We start from the raw sequence: 21,551 nt of genomic DNA, 5'->3' as shown, positions 1-21,551 counted from the left end.
GTTAACAATGGAAACAGAAAACTTACTAGTCAGCAATCATCAGAGAACATAAAAACAGATGAAGGTTATCTGTTCCTGTAGGGCAGACAACAGCAACATCTTTGACAATGTTTCACAGTACCAGAGAACTACTAGGCACAGGTGTCCCAGGATATACAGGCTCTTAAATTACAAGCGTCTCTTTAGAGTGGGATTTGGGGGTGAGAAAAAAGAATGAGCCTTCTTTGTGGAAGGAATATCATGAGCAGATATACAGAGGCAGGAAAGCCAATGCCACAAGTGTGTCAGCAAGAATACTGCTTGGTCTGAGTAAAGTTCATAGAGGAGGCCTGTAGAAGATGGGTCTGCAATGGCAGAGAGGAACCAGGTTGTGGAAAGCCTTCAAAGGGGGGACTAACTTTAAAGACATAGGGAGTGATTAAGAAGGGCTGACCCTTAATCAAATCTGTGCTTTAAGGAACTAATTCTGGGGGCACCTGGTTGGCTCAGTCAGTGAAGTGTGCAACTCCTGATCTCAGGGTTGGAAGTTTGTTGGGTATAGATTACTTAAAAAAAAATTTTTTTTTTTTAAAAAAAGGAACCTAAATCTGTACCAACATATGGGATGAGTTGAACAAGAACTTTGAGGATAATTGATACAGGATGCTCTAACTGTCTAATGGTGAAGTAACGAAAGCCTGAATTAGGATACTGGTAGTTAGGATGGAAAGAAAGAGATCCAGAAAATGTTTAGAAATTAGAAGAGAATTACAAAAGGGCACAGAGTGGCCAGAAATGCTCATCAATAGTCAACTCAGAAGACAAAACAGCAGCAGCATCAAAAAACCTTACTTCTGGGGAAAGTTCTATTTCCAACTGAAAGCACCAGGACACCCTTAGGCTGTTGCATTATTTGAGATACATTTCTTTGGGCTCTCTCTGTCCAACTCTGTAGAGCTCAGGTTATGCCAACTAGTCCATGAATTCCTCCTCAAATTGATTACCCACCTGCATCTGCACCCACATTGTCTTGTGTCCTTCTGCCTTGGATGAACTATTTGTGCATCTAAGAGACCCCTTCTACCTGTGCCCTAGACACCACACCTCTCCCCCTCTCAAAGACCTCCTTCATCCAGTCTCATGCCTTCAGAGAACATCTGTAGGTGACTTCTCCCAGATTTGTATTTAGAACCCAGACCTCTCCTGAAGTCCAGACCTGCATAATCAACTTAGCAGGTCTCTCCCTTCTCAGTAAATAGCAATTCCCTCTGGTTGCTCAGGCCAAAAAACTTGGGGGAGTCATCCTTAACTTGTTTCTTTCCCTCAACACCTTACATTCAAACAGTCAGTAAAACCTACGGATTCTACTTTTAAAGTGTATCAAAAGTCTGGCTTCTTCTCACTTTCTCTCACTTGCATTACTACAGTAGCCTTCTAACTCATCTGTCTACTGCAACCCTGCCCATTTTCAACATGGCAGTCAGGGCACTTTTATTTTATTTTATTTTTTTAAATTTTATTTATTTATTCATGAGAGACACACACACACAGAGAAAGGCAGAGACACAGGCAGATGGAGAAGCAGGCTCCATGCAAGGAGCCTGATGTGGGACTCCATCCTGGGTCTCCAGGATCACACCCTGGGCTGCAGGCGGCGCTAAACCGCTGCACCACCGGGGCCGGTCAGGGCACTTTTAAAACATAAGTCAGTCAGACCAACCTCTACCTAGAACTCCTCAGTTGTTTCCCATTTTACTCAGAGTTAAAAGCAGGAGGCCCTGTGTGATATGTACCCCAGCTACCCCTTGTTCTCATCTCTACTCTTTCCTTCAACCGCACTAGCCTCCCTGATGCTCCTACATGAAGCCAAACACATCGTTTCTGGAGCATACTGCTCCCTCTTGTCTGCAAAGTTCTTCCCAGAGATATCCACCAGGTTCTCTCCTCCAACTTCAATTCTCTGTTCAAATGATACCGCCAAAGTGAGCCTTCCTTGATCCTCTAAATCAAGTCACAAGCCCATCTCACCGCAGCACTCGCTATCCCACTATCCAGTTTTAACTTTTTCTGTAGAGCTGTCATGAGTTGAATACCGTTCTCTGAAAATTTATGCCCTTTCCAAAACCTTAGAATATGACCTTGTTTGGAAATAGGGTCCTTGCAGATATAATCAATGGGCCCTAATCCAATATGACTGGTATCCTTTTAAGAGGGCAATCTGGACACACACACAGTGAGAGAGCTCCATGTGAAGAGGAGAAAGCAGAAACTGGAGTGGCGTGTCTACAAGGCAAGGACCACCAAGGACAGCCAGCTGTCACCACGAGTTAGGAGGGGGGCATGGAACAGATTCTTCTCAGAGTCCTCAGATGGAACCAATCTTCCTGACACCTCCACTTTGGAATTCTAGCCTCCCCAACTGTGAGAAAATAAATTTCCGTAGTTTTAAGCCAGCCAGTTTGTGGCACTTGCTATAGAGCCCTTGGAAACGAACACAAGTCCTTATCACCATTTGACATTTATTTTCTTATTTGTTTACTGTCTGTGTTTTGCCACAATGACTAGCACACAGTAGGATGTTGGTCATTTGCTAAATGGATGAACGCATGGCCTAAGCCTCACTGGTTTACTCCTCTAATGCCTCTAAAGAATGAAGATGTCTTTCTGAATTCCTTCAACTTAAACCCACACACTGCATTTTTAGAACTGGTTATCACTAGGGGGAAAGGACAGTCTAGAACTTTTTTCTTACCTCCCTTCACTTTAATTTTACAGAGACAGAAATGGTAAAAATAAATATCTATGGAAGGGGGAAATACATATACAAAGAGTAACAGTCTGTGAAAGAGATGTGTGTAGGTGTGTGTGGAGACAATACCACTTCTTTTCTGGGGGGGAGGGGCAAAGGGAGAGGGAGACTCTTAAAGCAGGCTCCACACCCAGCATGGAGCCTGATGTGGGGCTCAAGCTTACAACCCTGAGATCATGAGCTCAGCTGAGATCTTGAGTCAGATCCTTAACTATCCTGACTATAACACAGAACATTGACAGGGATTAACAGGGTTACTCCCATGAGGAGAAAATGAGAAAGCAAGACAGAATGTGAGTTTGGGGAGGTATTAGAGCAGAGGTGGGGACAATGAAGGAGACTTCTTAACTTTTAGGTACTACTCTATTACTATTTGATTTTTCCAATCAATATGTCCTTATTTTTTAACGAGAAGTCATCTAGGGAGCAATAAACAATTGTTTCTATTTCTAATGAGTCTTAAATGGATAGAGATTTTTCACAGGTTGGCATTTACTGATGGTGAAACTCAGAATACTTCTATTTCATGACCCCTTTATTTCTTATTTTTTGCACCATCTATTTTTTTTCTTTGTTTATTACTCATATACTTAAAGGGCTGCCTCAAATTACTTAGTTTCACCCACTGTACTCAGGAAAGACTACCAATGGGAACCAGATTTGCTATAGGCAAATCTTATCTCTGGTTTTTACATTCAATCCTCTCTCTCAACCTATACATTTAAAATTTAAATGTATAAGTCTCGTTGGCTTCATTACAGTCCATCTAAGAGTAATTAGAAATGGAGATGATTACAGGATAATCCAACCTTAGTTATTCCATATATTTTCTTCTCACTGTATGAGACAAATAATGAATCAAACAAAATAAAATCATGTTTGAGAAAAATGGCACAAAAGAAGAAACAAATGAAAGCAAGGAATAATGAACCTATATACTTTCCAAATCTATAATTACTGACCTAAACTCATATACTAAAATCCCTATTGTCAGGGCACCTGGGTGGCACAGTTGGTTAGGTGCCTGACTCTTGGTTTTGTCTGAGGTTGTGATCTCAGGGTTGCAAGAGTTTTAACCCTGAATCAAGCTCTGTGCTCAGTGGGGAGTTTGCTGGAGATTTTCTCTCTCCCTCTCCCCTCCACTAGTGCTTGCTCCCCACCAAATAAATAAATCTTAAAAAAAAAAAAAATCTAGGGATCCCTGGGTGGCGCAGCGGTTTAGCGCCTGCCTTTGGCCCAGGGCGCGATCCTGGAGACCCCGGATCGAATCCCACGTCGGGCTCCCGGTGCATGGAGTCTGCTTCTCCCTCTGCCTATGTCTCTGCCTCTTTCTCTCTGTGTGACTATCTTAAATAAATAAAAAAATTAAAAATCTATTGTCACTAAAATGTAAATTGACTTTCATTACTTACAATTAATCATCTCTGTCCTCCAACAAGTTCCTCCAACATAATTTTTCCTATACTAAATTGGTCACTTGCTTAAGTAAATTAATTCCTTTCATGAAGCAGAGAATTATGAAACACAAACATAATACTGTGGGACACCTGGGTGGCTCAGCGGCTGAGTCTCTGCCTTTGGCTCAGACCATGATCCTGGAGTCCAGGGATCGAGTCCCATGTCAGGCTCCCTGCATGGAGCCTGCTTCTCCCTCTGCCTATGTCTCTGCCTCTCTCTCTCTCTCTCTCTCTCTCTGGGTCTCTCATGAATAAATAAAATCTTTAAATAAACAAAAACAAACATAATACTATGATACACATATCTAAGTTAATTTTTTCTAAAAACTCCAGTACCTGAAGACTTTTATTTAAAATACACTCTATTACTTGAATTGATGTTTTCTTTACTGGTACTCTGCAAAGATTCACTTGGGTCTCCAGATTTTTGTTTAGCTAGGTAAGGCAAAAATTATACAGGTGTCACCAGTCCACAAGGTCTCACAGGGAATAACTTTCAATACTCCAAACATTATGGAGAATGACTAGACAAAAAAAATCAACAAGGATACAGAGCTAAACAAACTACTATCCAAATTGACCTGACATTTGCAGAACCCTCGACCTGGCAACAGCAGAGTAGACAACATTATAAAGGATATATGGAACATCTGTCAGAACAGAGTACAGGCTAAGTCATGAAACAAATCTCTAAGTTCAAAAAGGGTTGAAACCATTTAAACTATGTTCTACAACAGAATTAAGATAAAAATTAACAACAGGAAGAAATCTGAGTATCTCCAATATCTGCAAATTAAACTTTTAGAATCTTTTTTAGAAGATTTATCTTCTAAATAATCCAAGGGTCAAAGTGGTAATCACAAAAGAAATTAGAAAGCATTTCAACCAAATGACGATAAAAATACAATATATCACAATTTATGGTGCACAGCTAAAGAACTGGCTAGAGGGAAATGTATAGCTTTCAATGCCTGTATTAGAAAAGAAATGAGATTTCAAATCAATAATCTAAGCTTCTACTTTAAGACACTAGAAAAGAGGACCAAATTAAATCCAAAGTGAGCAAAAGGAAGGGAATAATAAAGAAATCAATGAAATAAAAACAAAATAATGGGAAAAAAAATCAATAAAAGCATAAGGAAGGATCTTCTATAAAAGATAAGCAAAACCATAAACCTTTAGTTACACTGACCACAAAAAAAAAAAAAAAAAAAAAAAGAAGAAGAAGAAGAAGATACAAGATACCAAAATCAGGAATAAAAGAGGGGACACATCACTATCAACCCACAGAACCTAAGAGAAAAAGAATATAAATAATGTTAGGCCAATAAATTAAAGAACTTAGATGAAATGGACAAATTCTTAAAAGGACAGAAATTACTACAACTAACTCAAGCAGAAATGGAAAATCTGACCAAACCTATGATATATAAAATAGCCAAGTATTAGAAAGCTTCCCACAAAGAAAGGTAGCCTAGGTTTCATTGGCAAGTTCTACCAAATATTTTAAAAAGAAATAGTATTAATATTGAGAGGGAAGAAAGAATACTTTCTTTAACTCATTCAATTAGGCCTGTATTTCCGATATCAAAGCCATACATGTCACAAGACAGGAAAACTACAGAAAAGTATCCTTTGTGGGCATATACACAAAAATCCTAACAAAGTATCAGAAAAATGAATTCAGGAACACACAAAAAGACTTACACACCATGATTAACTTGAATTTATCTCTTCGTGCAAGGCTGGTTTAACAACTGAAAATCAATAAATATAACAGTGTTATTAACAGAAGAACCAAACCCACATAATCATCTCCATATAGCAAATGCATCAAAAAGAAAGAAGATGCACCTGATAAAATTCAACATACATTCATAATAAAAACTCTTAACTAAGTAGAAATGAGAAAAGAAAATCTTCAAGTTGATAAAGGGAATCTGAAAAAAACCAGAACATCACACTAATGGTAAAAGACTGAAACCTATCCCCTTAAGATCAGGAACAAGGATATTCACTTTTATCATTCTATGACTGTCGGATGTTCAGCCAGTACAATCAAGGAAAAAAATTTAAGGCACACAAATTAGAAAGGAAAAAATAAAACTGTCTTTATTTGCAGACAGCATCATCCTGCATAGGTAGAAAATTCAGAATATATAAAAACAATTAGAACTAATCAACAAGTCGGGCAGCCCCGGTGGCACAGTGGCTTAGCGCCACCTGCAGCCCGGGGTTAGATCCTGGGGACCCTGGATCGGGTCCCACATCGGGCTCCCTGCATGGAGCTTGCTTCTCCCTCTGCCTGTGCCTCTGCCTCTCTCTTTCTCTCTCTCTCTCTCTCTGAATAAATAAAATCATTAAAAAAAAAAAGAACTAATCAAGTCTAATAAGGTTGGAAGATATAAGATCAATACACAAAATCAATTATTTCTATAACCGGCAATAATCCAAAAAATAAAAAATTCCATTCCCAGTAGCATCAGAAAGAAGACAAAAATTTCACAAAAGAAATTTTTGTACACTACATACTACAAAACACTAGGGAGAGAAAGTAAAAGCCTAAATAAATGGAAAAATACACTATGTTGATGGATTTAAAAATTCAATAGTTTAGAGGTAAATTCTCCCCTTCATTTTTCTATATGCTCAATGCAATCCTTATCAACGTCCCAGTAGGCTTTTTTATGTTAATTGAAAAGCCCTTTCTAAAATTTATATGGAGATGCAAAGGACCTAGATTAGCCAAAACAATTTTAGGAAAAAACAAGTTTGAAAGACGTATTACATTATTTCAAAAATTACTATAAAGCCAAAGTAATTATAATCATGTATCAATGAAGCACATAGATCAATGCAAGAGAACTGAAGAATATAGAAATAAACCCTTACATGTATGATCAGTTGATTTTCAACATGGTTTCAAAGCAACTAGATAGGAAAAGGATGGTCTTTCCAATAAATGATGCTGGACAACTGGTTACCTTATGAAAAACAATGAATCTAGGATACTCACCTCATAACCATTTACAAAAATTAACTCAAAATGGATTACAGAGCAAAAACTTTCAGAAGAAAATATCTGTGACTTAGCTACACAAAGATTTCTTATGTAAAACTACAAAATGATAATCCATAAAAAATAATAGTCTAGAAAATCAAAATGAAGAACTTTATACTTCAAAAGCCACCTTTGAAAAGATAAACCACAGACTATAGAAAATAGCTGCAAATCACATATCTGACAAAGATATGTGATAAGACAATTAAGAAATAGCGAAGAGATTCAGATAGACATTTTATCAAAGAAAATAAAATATATGAATGGCCAACTGCCATGTGAAAAAAAGGTCAGCAATCATTAGTATTTAAGGAACTGTAAATTAAAAGCACAGAGGGAAGGCAACACATCACTACTAGAATAGCTATAATTGAAAAGACAACAGAAGTGTCACCAAAGATATGTAGAAAGTGCAACCCTCATTCACTGCTGGTGAGATGGTAAATGGTAAAGCTGCTTTGGCTATTTCTTAAAAAGTCAAATATAAATTTCTCAGCAATTCCACTCTCACCCAAGAAAAATGAAACAAATAGACTTGTACACAAATGTTCATGGCATTATGTACAACAGCTAAAAACTGGAAACAATCCAAGTATACTTATTAATTGGTGAATGGATAAACATAACATGGCATATCCATAAAACAGAGTATTATTCAGCAATAAGAAGAAATCAATTACTTGGGGTGTGTGGGTGGCTCAGTTAGTTAAGCTTCTGCTTTTGGCCCAGGTCAAAATACCAGGTAGGGTCCTGGGGAGCCTGATTATCCTTCTCCCTCTGCCACTTCCCTGCTTGTGGTCTCTCAAATAAAATATTAAGAAGAAATCAATTACTGATACATGCTACAACATAAACTTCAAAAACATTACACTAAGTAAAAGAAGCCACATGCAAAAGACTGCATATTGACTCACTCCACTTATGTGAAATTTCTAGAAAAGGTGAATCTATAGAAACAGAAAGTGATTATTTGGGGTGGTGGCAGGATAAAAGAATTATCTACAAACAGTCAGGGGGACCTTTCTGAAGTGAGGGGAAAAGTTTTCAATGGGACAGTGATGATCATACAACTCTATAAATTTCCACCACAGGATAACAGCTAAAGCTCAGATAGTGAATTTTATCCTGAGTGCCTTAAGGAAACACCAGTAGATACCAAGGACAAGGGAACTATCCAAAAGATCGCTCTCCTGAGAAAAGGCTCTTGACTCCAATGGCCTACCCTGGCTCTCCTGAGTGTTTCAGTTGCATCTCATTACCACTGAAAGACACAAAGAAATAAACTACAGGATTTCAGCACTGACAAAGGAAACGAAAAGAGGGGCCCTGTCTCAGTCAGCTCAGGCTGCCATAACAAAACACCATGGCCTAGGGTGACTTCAACAACGGGAATTTATCTTCTCACAGTTCTGGGGGCCAGTGCTAACAGGTTTTGTTGAGGGCTCTCTTTCTGGCTTGCCGTCAGTCACCTTCTCACTTTATTTTCAGATGGCAAAGAGAGAAGAAAAAGCACAAACCTGAGGTCTCTTCTTATGAGGGCACCAATCCCTTGATGAGGGCTCTACCCTCATGACCTCATCGGAACCTAATGACCTCTAATAAAGGCCCCATATCCAAAATCGTGGCGTTAAGGGGCAGGGTTTTAACATAAGAATTTGGGGAAGACACAGTTCAGTCTGTAGCAGGGCCTTTAATCACTACTTACTAAAGACTTTTCTCCAATTGTCCATAAGAAACTGCAAAAAACAAAAAAACACAAAAGAAACAAAAAAAACTATATTCTTTGTCTAAAGACATCCAGGCCAACAATATTCTCAAGCCCTGCTGAACCTGTGCTCCATATCTGAACAAACTCCCTTCCCTTTTCTAGCCTAAAAAACAAGCGTGCCATTTTTTAAAGTTTTATGTAGATATGTATAACAGACAGGACTAACTGTATCAAATTATACTTGCCACTTCTTTCTGTGTCAGCATATTTTTTGCCTCGGGCTTGCAATTTGAAAGGGGAGGGCCCAAAACACTTTTATTGCATTTAAGTGGGACTCCAAGCTGTTTCTAGGCTCCTCTTAACACATTTCAGCTGATTAGTGACTATTTTAACAAAAGCCTAACATCCTTTCCTAAACATCTTAATTGGTTAAGAGCTTCTGTTGTTTGCCATGAGCAGTCACTTTAAGTCATTGATTAAAGCAGTTTGCACATCAGCACAATCTGAAATCAGTTTCCTTCTTCAACCAGCTGGGCTTAGGAAGCAATCTTGAGGACAGCCCAATTCAAGGAGAACCAAGTGCAATGCCCTGCGTGATGATCGCGCACCATGCAAAGAAAGAAGCGCAGAATTTATAGGAGGTTGAGGGAAACAACGGAAAAAGTGCTTTAAGTCCTTCAACTGATCTGTGTCTCCTGAATCGGTCTCATTAGCACTTACCACAAGGGTGAACTCCAAGAGCAAGTTGGAGAACATCCTCTTTCTCCAAAGCAACGTCACTAATTCTGCAATTCCAGCAGAGCCCACTTGCAGCACTGCTGGCGTGGGTCATCAAGGCAAGCCCATGGGCTACTATGTTAAATGCGGGCTTCAGACTAGACTGTTCTTCTAGTTGTTCTGACGTGGGGAAAGTGCTCACATGAGTTCCATATTTCCAGCCAGAGGGAAAAATACCCTTTCCATGTTTAAAATAAAAAAAAAAAAATACTCAGCAGGTTTAAGGCAAGCAACTTCTGCCTGCCAAGAGAGAACAAAACACTGAAAGTGGGAACACTGTGGTACGGTGCATCTAGGCTTCCTTTAAAATGCTCTCAGGAAGAAATCTTAGTGCTCACTGAGAACATACACACAGCAAACAGCCTTTTATTTTTATGCTAGAGAGTTGGCTCTCTTTCTTAACGGATAGCCAGGCTACATTTTACAAGAACCATACCCTGTAATTAGACATCTTCTGATCCACAGATTGACAGGAACTCGAAAGTTAAAAAGCTGAGTAAGAATGGATAGAAGCCGTTTACGAGAGTTGATGAAAACCAAAAACACTTTCAAAGTGGTTATGGGTATCTTTGCTTCCTGTCATGTCTTTTTTCTTCTTTTGTCTTCATTTGAAGAATTTCATTTTAATTATATGGTTGACGAGTTTTATTATATTAAAATGTAAACTGCAGGGCAGTGCTATGCCATTTAATGAAAGATACGCAACCCATGAAGAAGTTCAAGCCACAAGATCCAGTGTCTTCCACACATTTGCAATCATCATTGGAAAGTCAACTGCTCCCAACCCCATTCCACCCACAGGAAGATCTATCAGTGAGACACTCGGGGTCACAGATACGTAATTACCATGTCAAATACTAACACACCCTTGTAGTGGGTCTCCTTTACAATTTCCAAATAAACAGATTTGTTTCCAAACAAGACTTCCTGTTATCAATAAATGAAACTTTATGTAACCCTTTATATAACCCTGACAGTCAAGTTCTGGGGTTTAACAATTTAAAACTAAAAAGTCAAAGGGAATTCAGTGAAGAACGAGTGGCATAATTAAAAAAAAAACAGAAAGTATGGACTAAGCCTCTAGAACCCATAATCCTGTGTTTCCTCTCTTCTGACTAGATGTGCCACTGCTGTTTTGGGAAAGGACTAAGCAAGTACGTCACACTGAAAAAATAAAGACAGACAGAAAATAAATAAAATAATAAGACAGAACTTTTGTAAGACTGATGATGTTTACAATTTTAGTTACTGTTTGTATTTAGTATCCTTCCTTCAAGGTATTCAAGGTATCCAACAGAACTTATTTTTCTTAAATCTACCAGCTGTGTGTGAAACAACAGAAAATGGCCATATTCTTATCTTCCTGTTTATCTGGAAAGAGCTATGGTAAGTTACATAAATCATCACCTAGATTACATAAATAGGGGTGTTATTTGGGTTCAGACTCGGGTTCTTCCAATAACCCACAAGTGCAGATAACAGACACCACGGATGAGGGTGCTGATGCACTTATGAATATAGGGCTTGCTTCATGGCAGAGTCCTATAATGCATGTAAGTAAGCTGCCATATACTGGGGACAGTGCTATCCCATACCAAAATGGAACTGAAAAAATGTCTATTTGGCTTTTATGAAAGATGTATTTTATCATAAACTGTTACCACATTCTACCCAGTATTGGTAAAATTAAGACACACCCTTTAAAACTGAAAGGATATGGCTTGATAATCAATGAGAACGAGGTAGATGAGAGAATAAAGGCAAAAAGGCTTGAAGATGAAAAGTGTTCAGAGAGATGAAACAGACACAAGAAAAACGAAAAGGCCTTCACAGCCAGAAAATAAAATGATCATCATCTGATCAAATGGGTATGTGCAGTATGTGCACATTGCTCCCCGTACTTAAATCTAACGGTAAACATCCCTACCATTACTGCTTAGGATGGCTCTTCCTGACAGGTTTGTTTTTTAAACCAACCATGCTCCTGTGAGCTCAATTGGGTGGAATGGAGCTCCACCACCCTGTCACTACACAGAAGCCTAACATGGAGCCTACAATCTAAGTGGCAAAAACAAGGTCCATGGAACAAAGTTACATTTCACTCTTTTATCTGTCTTCACAGTCCATCTTTTCTGACTCATAGGGTCCTCAGAAAACTTGTTTTTGGCACACCAGAGACATTCAAGCTCCTTGACATATTATCTCATGCTTAGTGGGAACCTCTCAATTCAGACCTATCTCCATCACAGAGGAATTACTTAGAGAGTTGAAACAATGTGGTTTTCCCTCCTCCTCTAATTTTCTTTCTTTTGACCATTTTAGCATTCTTTCTCCCTAAGTAAAAGCAGGGAAGGGACAAGGAATTTGAAATCAATGGTGTTCCTCCAACAGCTGGTGGAGGAAGGGTGTTCACATCAAGGGATAATCTGGATTCAAGGAATCTCTGTGAACACTGTGGACTTGGGTTCTTCCAATAACCCACAAGTGCAGATAACAGACACCACGGATGAGGGTGCTGATGCACTTATGAGTACCGTGTGAAGGAAATAAGTCTACTTTCACCACTGAGAAATGATTATCAAGCATACAGCTGAGGTCAAGAATTTTTCTCTTGTAAAATTACAGTAACCGAATGCTGGGCTGGGCTGGGCTGGGTAGGGAGGGCAAAGGAAAGGGACCAGTAAAAGAAGGGCATCAGAGACTCAAGAGTTTACAGAAGCATCAGCAGCCAGAAAGAACACGCTCTCGGGGTGCAGTGTCATCTCCTCTATGCCAATAAGCTTAGGACAAGAACTATCCCTCACAGTGAAAACCAGAAGACAAGACAATGTGTAGAGGCCTACTGTAGGCTGCTAGCGTCAAGGTGATAGGACCATAATACTCTTGGTAGGACTACATTACTAGGCCAGATGGGAAGAAATTATACGCATATTTAGTTTATGGTAATAGGCGAACGGGTCAACTTCTAAGGGTAAAGCAATCTTACCATCTATTGCTGATCATGCTTTTGGCAACTGAATTTAAAAAGCAGATCTAGTGGAGAAAAGAGAAGAGCTTCTCCCTCCTCCCTGGCACAGATCCCTGGGAGGGATGGAAAAGACCAATATGAGAAAGTAGCTTCAAGTTTGGAGGATAACTTTGGGCTTCAGGGAAAGGGAGTCTTCTCTCACAAAGGGCCTTAGGAGAGATGCCTGTGCAGAACAAAGGTAGGAAAAGTAGTGAACAAAATTTCTGAAGCCTGAAGCAAGGAAAGAAAGGATAAAAGGGAAGCCAGGTTAGGACAACAAAACAGAATTGGCTGCTCACACACGGGCAGTCCCATTTTCCCACAGCTCTGCAGAAAGTCCACCTTTGTGAGGTCACTGTAGAGCTCTCACTGACCCCATCCCAGACAGAGGAACAGAGGGACCCCACTGTCACACCAGGAGCAGTGCAACAGGGCTCAGTCACATTCAACATCAAAGGATGGTCCACTCCTCAGAAGTCCTACCTACAGGCACAAGGTTGAAAATACATGACCTTATTATGTCTGAACAACAAAAATGTGTAGGAAAGGAGGGCATTAGGAATCAAGAGAAGTTAAGTAGAAAAATCCAGTATTTTGGGGCAGCCTGGGTGGCTCAGCGGTTTAGCGCCACCTCCGGCCCAGGGCGTGATCCTGGGCACCTGGGATCAAGTCCTGCATCGGGCTCCCAGCATAGAGCCTGCTTCTCCCTCTGCCTGTGTCTCTGTCTCTGTGTCTCTCATGAGTAATAAAATCTTAAAAAGAAAAATCCAGTATTTGAAAAAGACATGGATTGGAATCCCTGTGTGATTCTGGGGGAGGTTCATCTCTCCCAGTTTTACAGTTTTTCAATCTGTAAAATGGGAAGGATGGGACCTACTGTAACTTAGATGCCATGTAGGGGTCACCTACCCTTGTTACTTTCACAAGACTGCTTCAAATCCCCAATCCCATAGCTTGGGGAAACAATGATTTCTGGAGATATGAGCAAATTCCTTCATGATCTCTGCAGACTCTGGTCTCCTGTGCTTTCAGGTCCTTTCTCTGCTCTGCCTGAAGTAATTCGAGACCAAAAACTCTTGCTCCTTCACCAGTTTCCCCAAATAGAGCTCTCAAACCAAGGAGTCCAGAATTTTATTGACACGGAATATCTGTGGTTATGAGTTAGGAACACACTGTAGAACACTGTGTCCTTACATAAATGCATTTATTTCCTGTCTTACCTTTTCTACTCACCCCTTCCTGTCCTGAACTAGCTCCAGTTTTTCTATTTCTGTGATGTCAGTAGATTGCCTCTTCTCTGAACTCTAACTGGCCAACCACCAAGACTGGAGACAGAGGCTCAATTATCAACAGATTTTCAAAAAAAAAAAAAAAAAAAATCTCTCAGAAAATTCTGGCACCAACTGTAAAGCTCTACTGTCTTCTCCATTCGCTCACATTACTGCAAGATTGCTATGTGGGGTAACTGAAACAAAGAATATAATAGCTCAGCATATGCTATTATATATAGAATATGCTAGCACAATGAGTTGAACATAGTAGGTACTAGTGGCTGCCTTTACAATCGTGATCATGTCACAGTTAGCCCCTAAGAGACATACCTACACCAACCAGAAAGACTCTGATGACCTGCCTTTGGCCAAGGTAATCAATAATGTATAACCAAAAGCTAAGGGCTCTATCTTTCTCCAAACACATGATAATCATGATAGACAATAGCAGGCTGACTTGCCACGGTAACGTCTCTGCATTCTTCCAAACACAGTCACAATATGCAGCCAAGCAGAAAACAGCACAGGTACGATGCTGTGAAAGCTTCCTTTGATCAACCCCACACATGAGGGACAGAAATTCTGAAGTACTGTTTCCATCAATCCTTCTGGAAAGCTGTCACTTTAATTTTAGATCTCCTTCATCTACTTAAATGTAGTTTTGTTTTGTGTTAAACTCAAGCTTTTTTCCCATATGGCAGCTCTTCACAGGGCAAAAAGCTCTTTCTCCACCTTCAAATACAAAACATATACAGAGTATCAGGGTAACAAAGTTCGTTTCCTCAGGAGATTCTCATGAGCTGGCCTTTAGTATTCCTGCCAACAGGAATGGTCCAGGAGACTGTGTGGGGCTCAAGTGGTCATGACTGCCTTTGGACAACAGCACAGCAAGCCCAGGCATCTTGCTAGGATTCTCAGACTCTCAAGAAGTAACCTACACTTATGTTAGGCACTGTAGATGATCAAACTAGAACTGTAGGGGTTTTTTTTTTTTTTAAAGGTTTTATTTATTTATTCATGAGAGACACAGAGACAGAGGGAGGCAGAGACACAGGCAGATGGAGAAGCAGGCTCCATGCAGGAAGCCCGATGTGGGACTCGATCCCAGGTCTCCAGGATCACAACCTGGGCTGAAAGCGGTGCCAAACCGCCGAGCCACCTGGGCTGCCCTGTAGGGGTTTTTACAGACACTTAGGAATCATCCCCACCCCCCCGCCACCAACCTGCCAAGAAGTTGGGAGAGAAGTTCTGTGTACACATTCACATAGATAAACAGAAGGCAGCTCACAGATAAGTCTGACCCTGGGTGGCAATAATGAACACATGCTCTCTTATGCACAAACCTGCAGGATTAGATCTGCCAGCTGCCACTCCTTAAAGGGTAAACAAACAGAAACTTGAACACAATCAAGTGAATGAATGTTGGTCCCAGACTGTCCATCCTAGGAAACTAGTATTAGCCCAATTCTAAATGTAATTCTAGGTTATAATTCATAGAAACAAAATGAGAAGATGTAAATCAATTTCAGAAAGATCAAATCTAGGGGCAGCAACATGGTGTTCTTGGACTTCTGCAAAGAGGCACAAATCCTTAGGCCTAGAACAAAAATTATGGGTCACTGAAAATAGGAAGTCATGACACAAAAATGTTTTATTCCAGGGGCACCTGGGGGGGCTCAGTCGGTCAAGTGCCCAACTCTTGATTTCAGCCCAGGTCATGGTCTCAGGTCATGGGTTCAAGCCCTGCATTGGGCTCTGTGCTCAGCCCAGAGCCCGTCTGTCCCTCTCCCTCTGCTCCTCCCCAAGCTGACGTGCGTGCGCATGCGTGCTCTCTCTCAAATTAATATGTTTAAGAAAAGGTTTTATTCCAAGCTCACTCACAAGACCCCAAAGAACCTTAATGAAGTGGAATCAAAAGCTCTAAGGGTCTGGCCTATGGTTTCTTAACAAAAAGACCTACAAATCAGTTCTTTTCCTGCTTGGGCAGACCTGTGTTGAGTTTACCCTCATGTGCTCACAGCGCTGCTTCGGTGAGCTCACCAATAATAGACAATCACAAAGGTCCACCAACCAGGAAAGAAACCTGCTATATAAGGATACCAACAAAGGGCTACACTTCTTAATCTATATTATAAATCCATTACCCTAATTATCTTATCTTCCCTTACATGCAGAGGCAACAGCATACCACTCACCTTCCTCAAAGGTGGTTTTCTTCTGCCTCACTAGAACACGGAAGTTTTCAACAGGATTCACACTTCCAACCTAGAATACATGCACAGACAATAAACCTGCAGATCGCTTCTCTCTTTGGCAGCACCCCAGGCAATATGAGATGCCTTAATGCAGCAAGTGTGCTCTTTTTATAAAACAAAACCAAAGACAAAGGGAAGGTCCTTTCTGTTCATTTCCACTTCTGGGGTTGTGTTTAAAAGCAAGCAGATTCCTGTGGCCAAAGAACTGCCATCTGTAGTTTCACTTACCTCTCTTTACGGAAGCTGACTTCTTTCCAGGGAGGTCAGAAGTATTACAACCCAAGCCACCAAGTTGCTCAGCCAGAAGGCTTTATGTGACAAGATGCCGGTTCATCCCGACACCCAACCAATTAGGAAGGGGAGGATTCTGCAGTGCAGGGTCAGTTCAGAATATACTCGCCCCACTGAAGATGACATGAGAAATAACTGCCTGATGCTTGGTTTGCTGAACTGCCTTTGTGGGGGACTGCTGAGATCTCTTTGGCATTGAAGTTTTGGAAGAACATACCAACATGCCCAGGCTGCACATGTCCCCTCAAAATAAAAGCAGATACTGTGTAAAGATTTACTATAGTGCTAGGTGGGAAAGTTTCTAAGACAAAACTCCGCCACATTATACAGCTTTTCCTGAGCATATGTGGGCCTTAGTCTTCCAGTCACAACCTAGAGGCGCCTGGGTGGCTCAGTCAGGTAAGCGTCCAACTCATGATTTCAGCTCAGATCACATTCTCTGGGTTGTGAGATCGAGCCCTATGTCGGGCTCCACACTGGGTGTGGTTAAGATTCTCTCCCCAGCTCTTCTCTCACCCTCCCCGCCCTTCCTTCTCTTAAAGAGAAAAAAAAAAAAAAACCAAAAACCCTTTCAGTCCCAACCTTAATAGGCCTGAAGTATCACTCAGTTCATAGGGGAAAAGACAACAGCAGGCTTCTAATGTGGCTGGTAAACTTTGGTACAAAATGTACTAAAGTTTCCATTTTGCTCTGGGATAGCAGTCAGAAAAGCTCTCAGAACAAAAAAAGGTCATGATTTTTTTTTCCTTTCCTATAAAACACTGAAATAAAAATCCAAATCATTCTCAGATGTTCAGTTTTCCTGAGAGCACTTCTTTTAAAGGTTGGAAAAAAGGCATGCCCTAATGCTAACTACCCTTCCTAGTGCATCTGGCTATTAAGGGACAATTTTTAAGATTCAAGGATTCAAAATAATGCCACTTAACAGAAGGCAATACGTTCAAGTTCCAGAACCTTCTCATTAAATAAAAAAGATCTCAAGTGTCAAAGGATACTTGGTTTGGGAGAATCTTAAGCTTGTAAAGCCTGTTCTGAACTTATATATTAGAAAAGAAATAGGGAAGTCATGCTCTTAAATTTTATATATTCGGAGACTAAGACTTGTGTCATCAACCTCCACTTATCCTACAGTTTTAACTGAATAGAAAGCTGCAAAATAAAGCCAATCAAAAAATCTCTACCCAAAGTGCTACCACTGAGCTGTTTCATGCACTACATATTATACAGTGATCCATGCACATAGTCACAGAGATATTTCTGTGGGTAATTCCCTGACAATAAAGGAAGAAGTGTGGGAAGGATGTACATGGTTCATTTATTAAAAGGACCAGAGAAAATGATTAAAGGACTAACAGGGACACCTGGGTGGCTCAGTGGTTGAGCATTTGCCTTGAGCTCAGGACCTGATTCTGGAGTCCTGGGATCAAGTCCTGCATCAGGCTCCTCACAGGGAGCCTGCTTCTCCCTCTGCCTGTGTCTTTGCCTCTCTCTTTCTGTGTCTCTCATGAATAAATAAAATCTTAAATAAATAAACAAACAAACATATATGCACTACACACACACATCGTATATATATGACTAACAAAAACTGATGCAATTCCCTCGCTCCTCAAATCCCAATCTTCCAGAAAGGCGGGGAGCACCCTGGGAAAGTTCTGCTTACACTGGTGACACTGCCTTCAGCCAAGCTGGAGACGCTAAAGCAGGGCTCCCCTTCCTCAGTCTTCAATTTTTTAGAGTCGGGTCCCTCTTCGTGGCTGGAAAAGAAATAATGGATTTTTTCCCCCTTAAAACAGAATAAACAATACAAAAGCCAGACTTGGTTAACCTGTAAAATATACATTTATTTTTCAAATGGCAAAAATAAACAGCCACACTTAGTCCTTGTTAACGAAGAGCCTGCCTCCCTCTCACGGCCCCAGAATTCCTGATGGTCCAAAGGAAGCAGCCCTGGCTCCACTGCACAGCACCAAAGAAGTCACAATCAGCAGCTGCATCACAGAGCCCCCTCTAAATATGAAATTGCAAGCAAAGGTACAGGAAACCTGGCATTTCAGGAAGACACCCATTTACCCTTCAGATACCATTTGCTAGTTTCTGTCTCACACTCAATAGTTATTAGCTTTCCATGGACACAGATGACTTTTGAGTCTAACACCCCATCTTCTCCATCATGTATGTGAGAGCTTTATAAGCTTCTACTTACAGCTGTCAAAACTTACTAGACAATCCTTAATTAAATATGCAAAGCCTTGTTCTCAGAGAAGTCCTTAAACTATAAAAAACCACTTTCAAAAAAGCCTTTTAATTTGTTCTTTTATAAACCTAATTCTGTTTGGGGCAATATGCTAACCGTCCAACAGCATCTGTGTTAGGAGGGAAAGATGATTCCAAGGAACTGTATCAAACATCTTGTCTCAAGTAACGTGCTGGCTTCAACAGCCTGCCTTAAAGTCAAGAGGAGGACAAATTAATTGCAAAGGAGAAGAAAATCAAATCCAAAAACTCTGCCCATAATCTCCCTTAAGTTGCTGAACACAGAGATATGAGAATTTTTCTCCCAAATAATCAATCTGGGGCAAAAGCAGCTGTCAAGAAATGGCTGAATGAGAAGGGAAGTTAATAGCTAAGATCTAGTATTTCTAAATGTGATGTGTTTTTGTTCAAAAGCCCAACCTTCAGAGAATGAGTCCTAAAGAAGAGGTTACCCTAAAAACAAAGAAAAATGAAGTTTATTCAATGGTATTTCAATAATGAATCTCTTACCATTAGATAAAAGGACTAAAGTAATTATTACAGCCTCACAAACATGAATTAAAACTTTTATTGCTTGACATATTTCCATTCACCACTTGCCTTTTTCTCTTTGAGAAGTAAAGAGAAGTAGAAGACAGGAGGATGGAGACCAGGAAACATTAAAAGGGGTGAGTCATCCAGAGCTCTTCAAGTAGAATAAGAAACAAACATACAAAGCCTTGATGACAAAAACAGAGGAAAAATGCGCAAATCCAAGGAGGCATGAAATTCTATCAGAATTTGAGTGCTATGAGAAAAGTCACAGCCATCTCAGTGAATCTTTGCCAGTTCTTCCCAAGAGACAGACAATGTAGTGCCCTGGATTCAAGTCTCACTTTTTCCACTAACTCTGGACCCTTATGCCTTCTTAAATGTACTGATTGTGTTTTAATTTTTGCATATCTAGAGTTTAAAGTCTAGTTAAATGACTCCTCTCTCTGGATTTCAGTTTGCTCCTCAGAAAAACACTATGATGAAAAGCACCATGAGCACATCACTACTCATCTACTGTCTTCCAAAATTGCAAATCACCTCATATGGCGCTGTTACGAAGCATTAAACATACAACGTACTACGCTAAGTGCTATAAGAACACAAGGTAGATTGCATGAAGAATCTCTTACACTCTCCAAAATAAGGTTCTAAGGAAGGAAGGACAAAGAGACATAAATACATATCAATCCTCCAGGACCAGGCAGGGTAAAAGTAATAAGCAGAAAGTAGCAAAAATTTGAATATGGTTAATATGCTCTAGATTGAACCATTTTTAAAGCATTATTAGGAATTTTACATATATTAAGCTCAAAATGTCTCTCTGTAGTGGGAAAAGGCAATGACTCTCCTCCCAAAATTATCTGAGGAAGCTAGCTCTGGAAGATAGAAATTACCCATGCAAGACCCTAGCAGACATACAAATGACAACAGCTGCTACATTTGGATGTCAGAACCATAGATCATTTACTGTTCTTTCTCATTTTCTTTCTGTCTTTTATAAATACATATACATTTTGTGATTTATCTATTTGGTCAAACATTTACCTAATACTATGTGCTGACCACTATGCTAGGCTCTAGATTCTTAAAGTACACAACCAACACTTTCAGGAAATTCAGCCAAATCAAAGAGGTAAATACATAAACAAGTGATTAACAAACTACTGTGGTAAGCAACATGTCCCTCTGAGAGGGTAGCCACTAGCTAAACCAGGCTGAGCCATGGAAGGCAGGCTGGGAAGTAGTGAGAAAATAGGATGGAAATATAGTAGTCCCCCTCATCTATGGTTCTGCTTTACAGTTTCAGTTACCCGTAGTCAACTGCGGTCTGAAAGCAGATGAGCCTATGACTTACGGTCAGAAGGTCAACAGTAGCCTTATGCTACATCACAATGCCCCCATATCATTCACCTCACTTCATCCACCACACAGGCATCTTATTACCTCTCATCATCACAAGAAAGGTGAGTAGAGTGCAGCAAGACATTTTGAGAGAGGGACCCACACATGCATAGAAGTTTTACTGCAGTATACTGATAAAACTGTTCTCTGTGATTATTAGTTATCTAATGTTGTTAATCCCTTATACCTTAAACTTTATCATAGCTATGTAATGTGCATATACGAAAAAAACCATCTCATGGATAGGATTCGGTACTCCCAAGGTTTCACGCATCTGCTGGGGGTCCTGAAACATAACCCCTGTGGACAAGGAGGTACTACTGTATCTAAATCACGGACATAGAAGCTGTGAGGAAAGAAAGTAGTTCTCTAAGGAGCTGGATTATGAAGAAGTATTTTCTGCTTATCTAGGTTTTCTCAATTATGTTACAAAGTTTAATCTTAAACTGATACTAATAGCCACTAAAGCAAAGGTTTTTAATCGGGGGTCCAAGGATACTGACAAGGAATTTGTGAACTACTTAAAATTATATACAAAATTTAGTATGTTAGGGCATTTTCCTGGGGAGAGGGTTCACAGTTTGTATCACATTATTGAAAGAGTCCATCACCTGCACACACATACACACAAAGATTAAGAATCGCTGCATTGATGTGATCGGATTTGTTTTTTTAAAAATCACTCAGGTAGCAGCAAACGCACGATGGATTGCAAACAGATAAGACCTGAAAGGGAAATCAGATA

At 40.1% G+C, this 21,551-nt stretch overlaps 1 protein-coding gene across 1 annotated transcript in view; it reads right to left on the bottom strand.

Moving 5' to 3' along the window:
• The window catches only part of XRCC5 (X-ray repair cross complementing 5), an 88,503-nt gene that overhangs the window by 22,924 nt on the left and 44,028 nt on the right, over positions 1 to 21,551 (bottom strand). The window contains exons 15-16 of the mRNA XM_041737474.1: positions 18,279 to 18,372; positions 16,265 to 16,334 (exon numbers count right to left, since the gene is read on the bottom strand). Coding sequence (XP_041593408.1) covers positions 16,265 to 16,334; positions 18,279 to 18,372 — 164 coding nt within the window. The remainder of the gene's footprint in view (positions 1 to 16,264; positions 16,335 to 18,278; positions 18,373 to 21,551) is intronic.

The sequence above is a fragment of the Vulpes lagopus genome, chromosome 22 (assembly GCF_018345385.1).
Source record: "Vulpes lagopus strain Blue_001 chromosome 22, ASM1834538v1, whole genome shotgun sequence".
Taxonomy (NCBI): domain Eukaryota; kingdom Metazoa; phylum Chordata; class Mammalia; order Carnivora; family Canidae; genus Vulpes; species Vulpes lagopus.
This window is presented reverse-complemented; position numbering and strand designations above follow the sequence as displayed.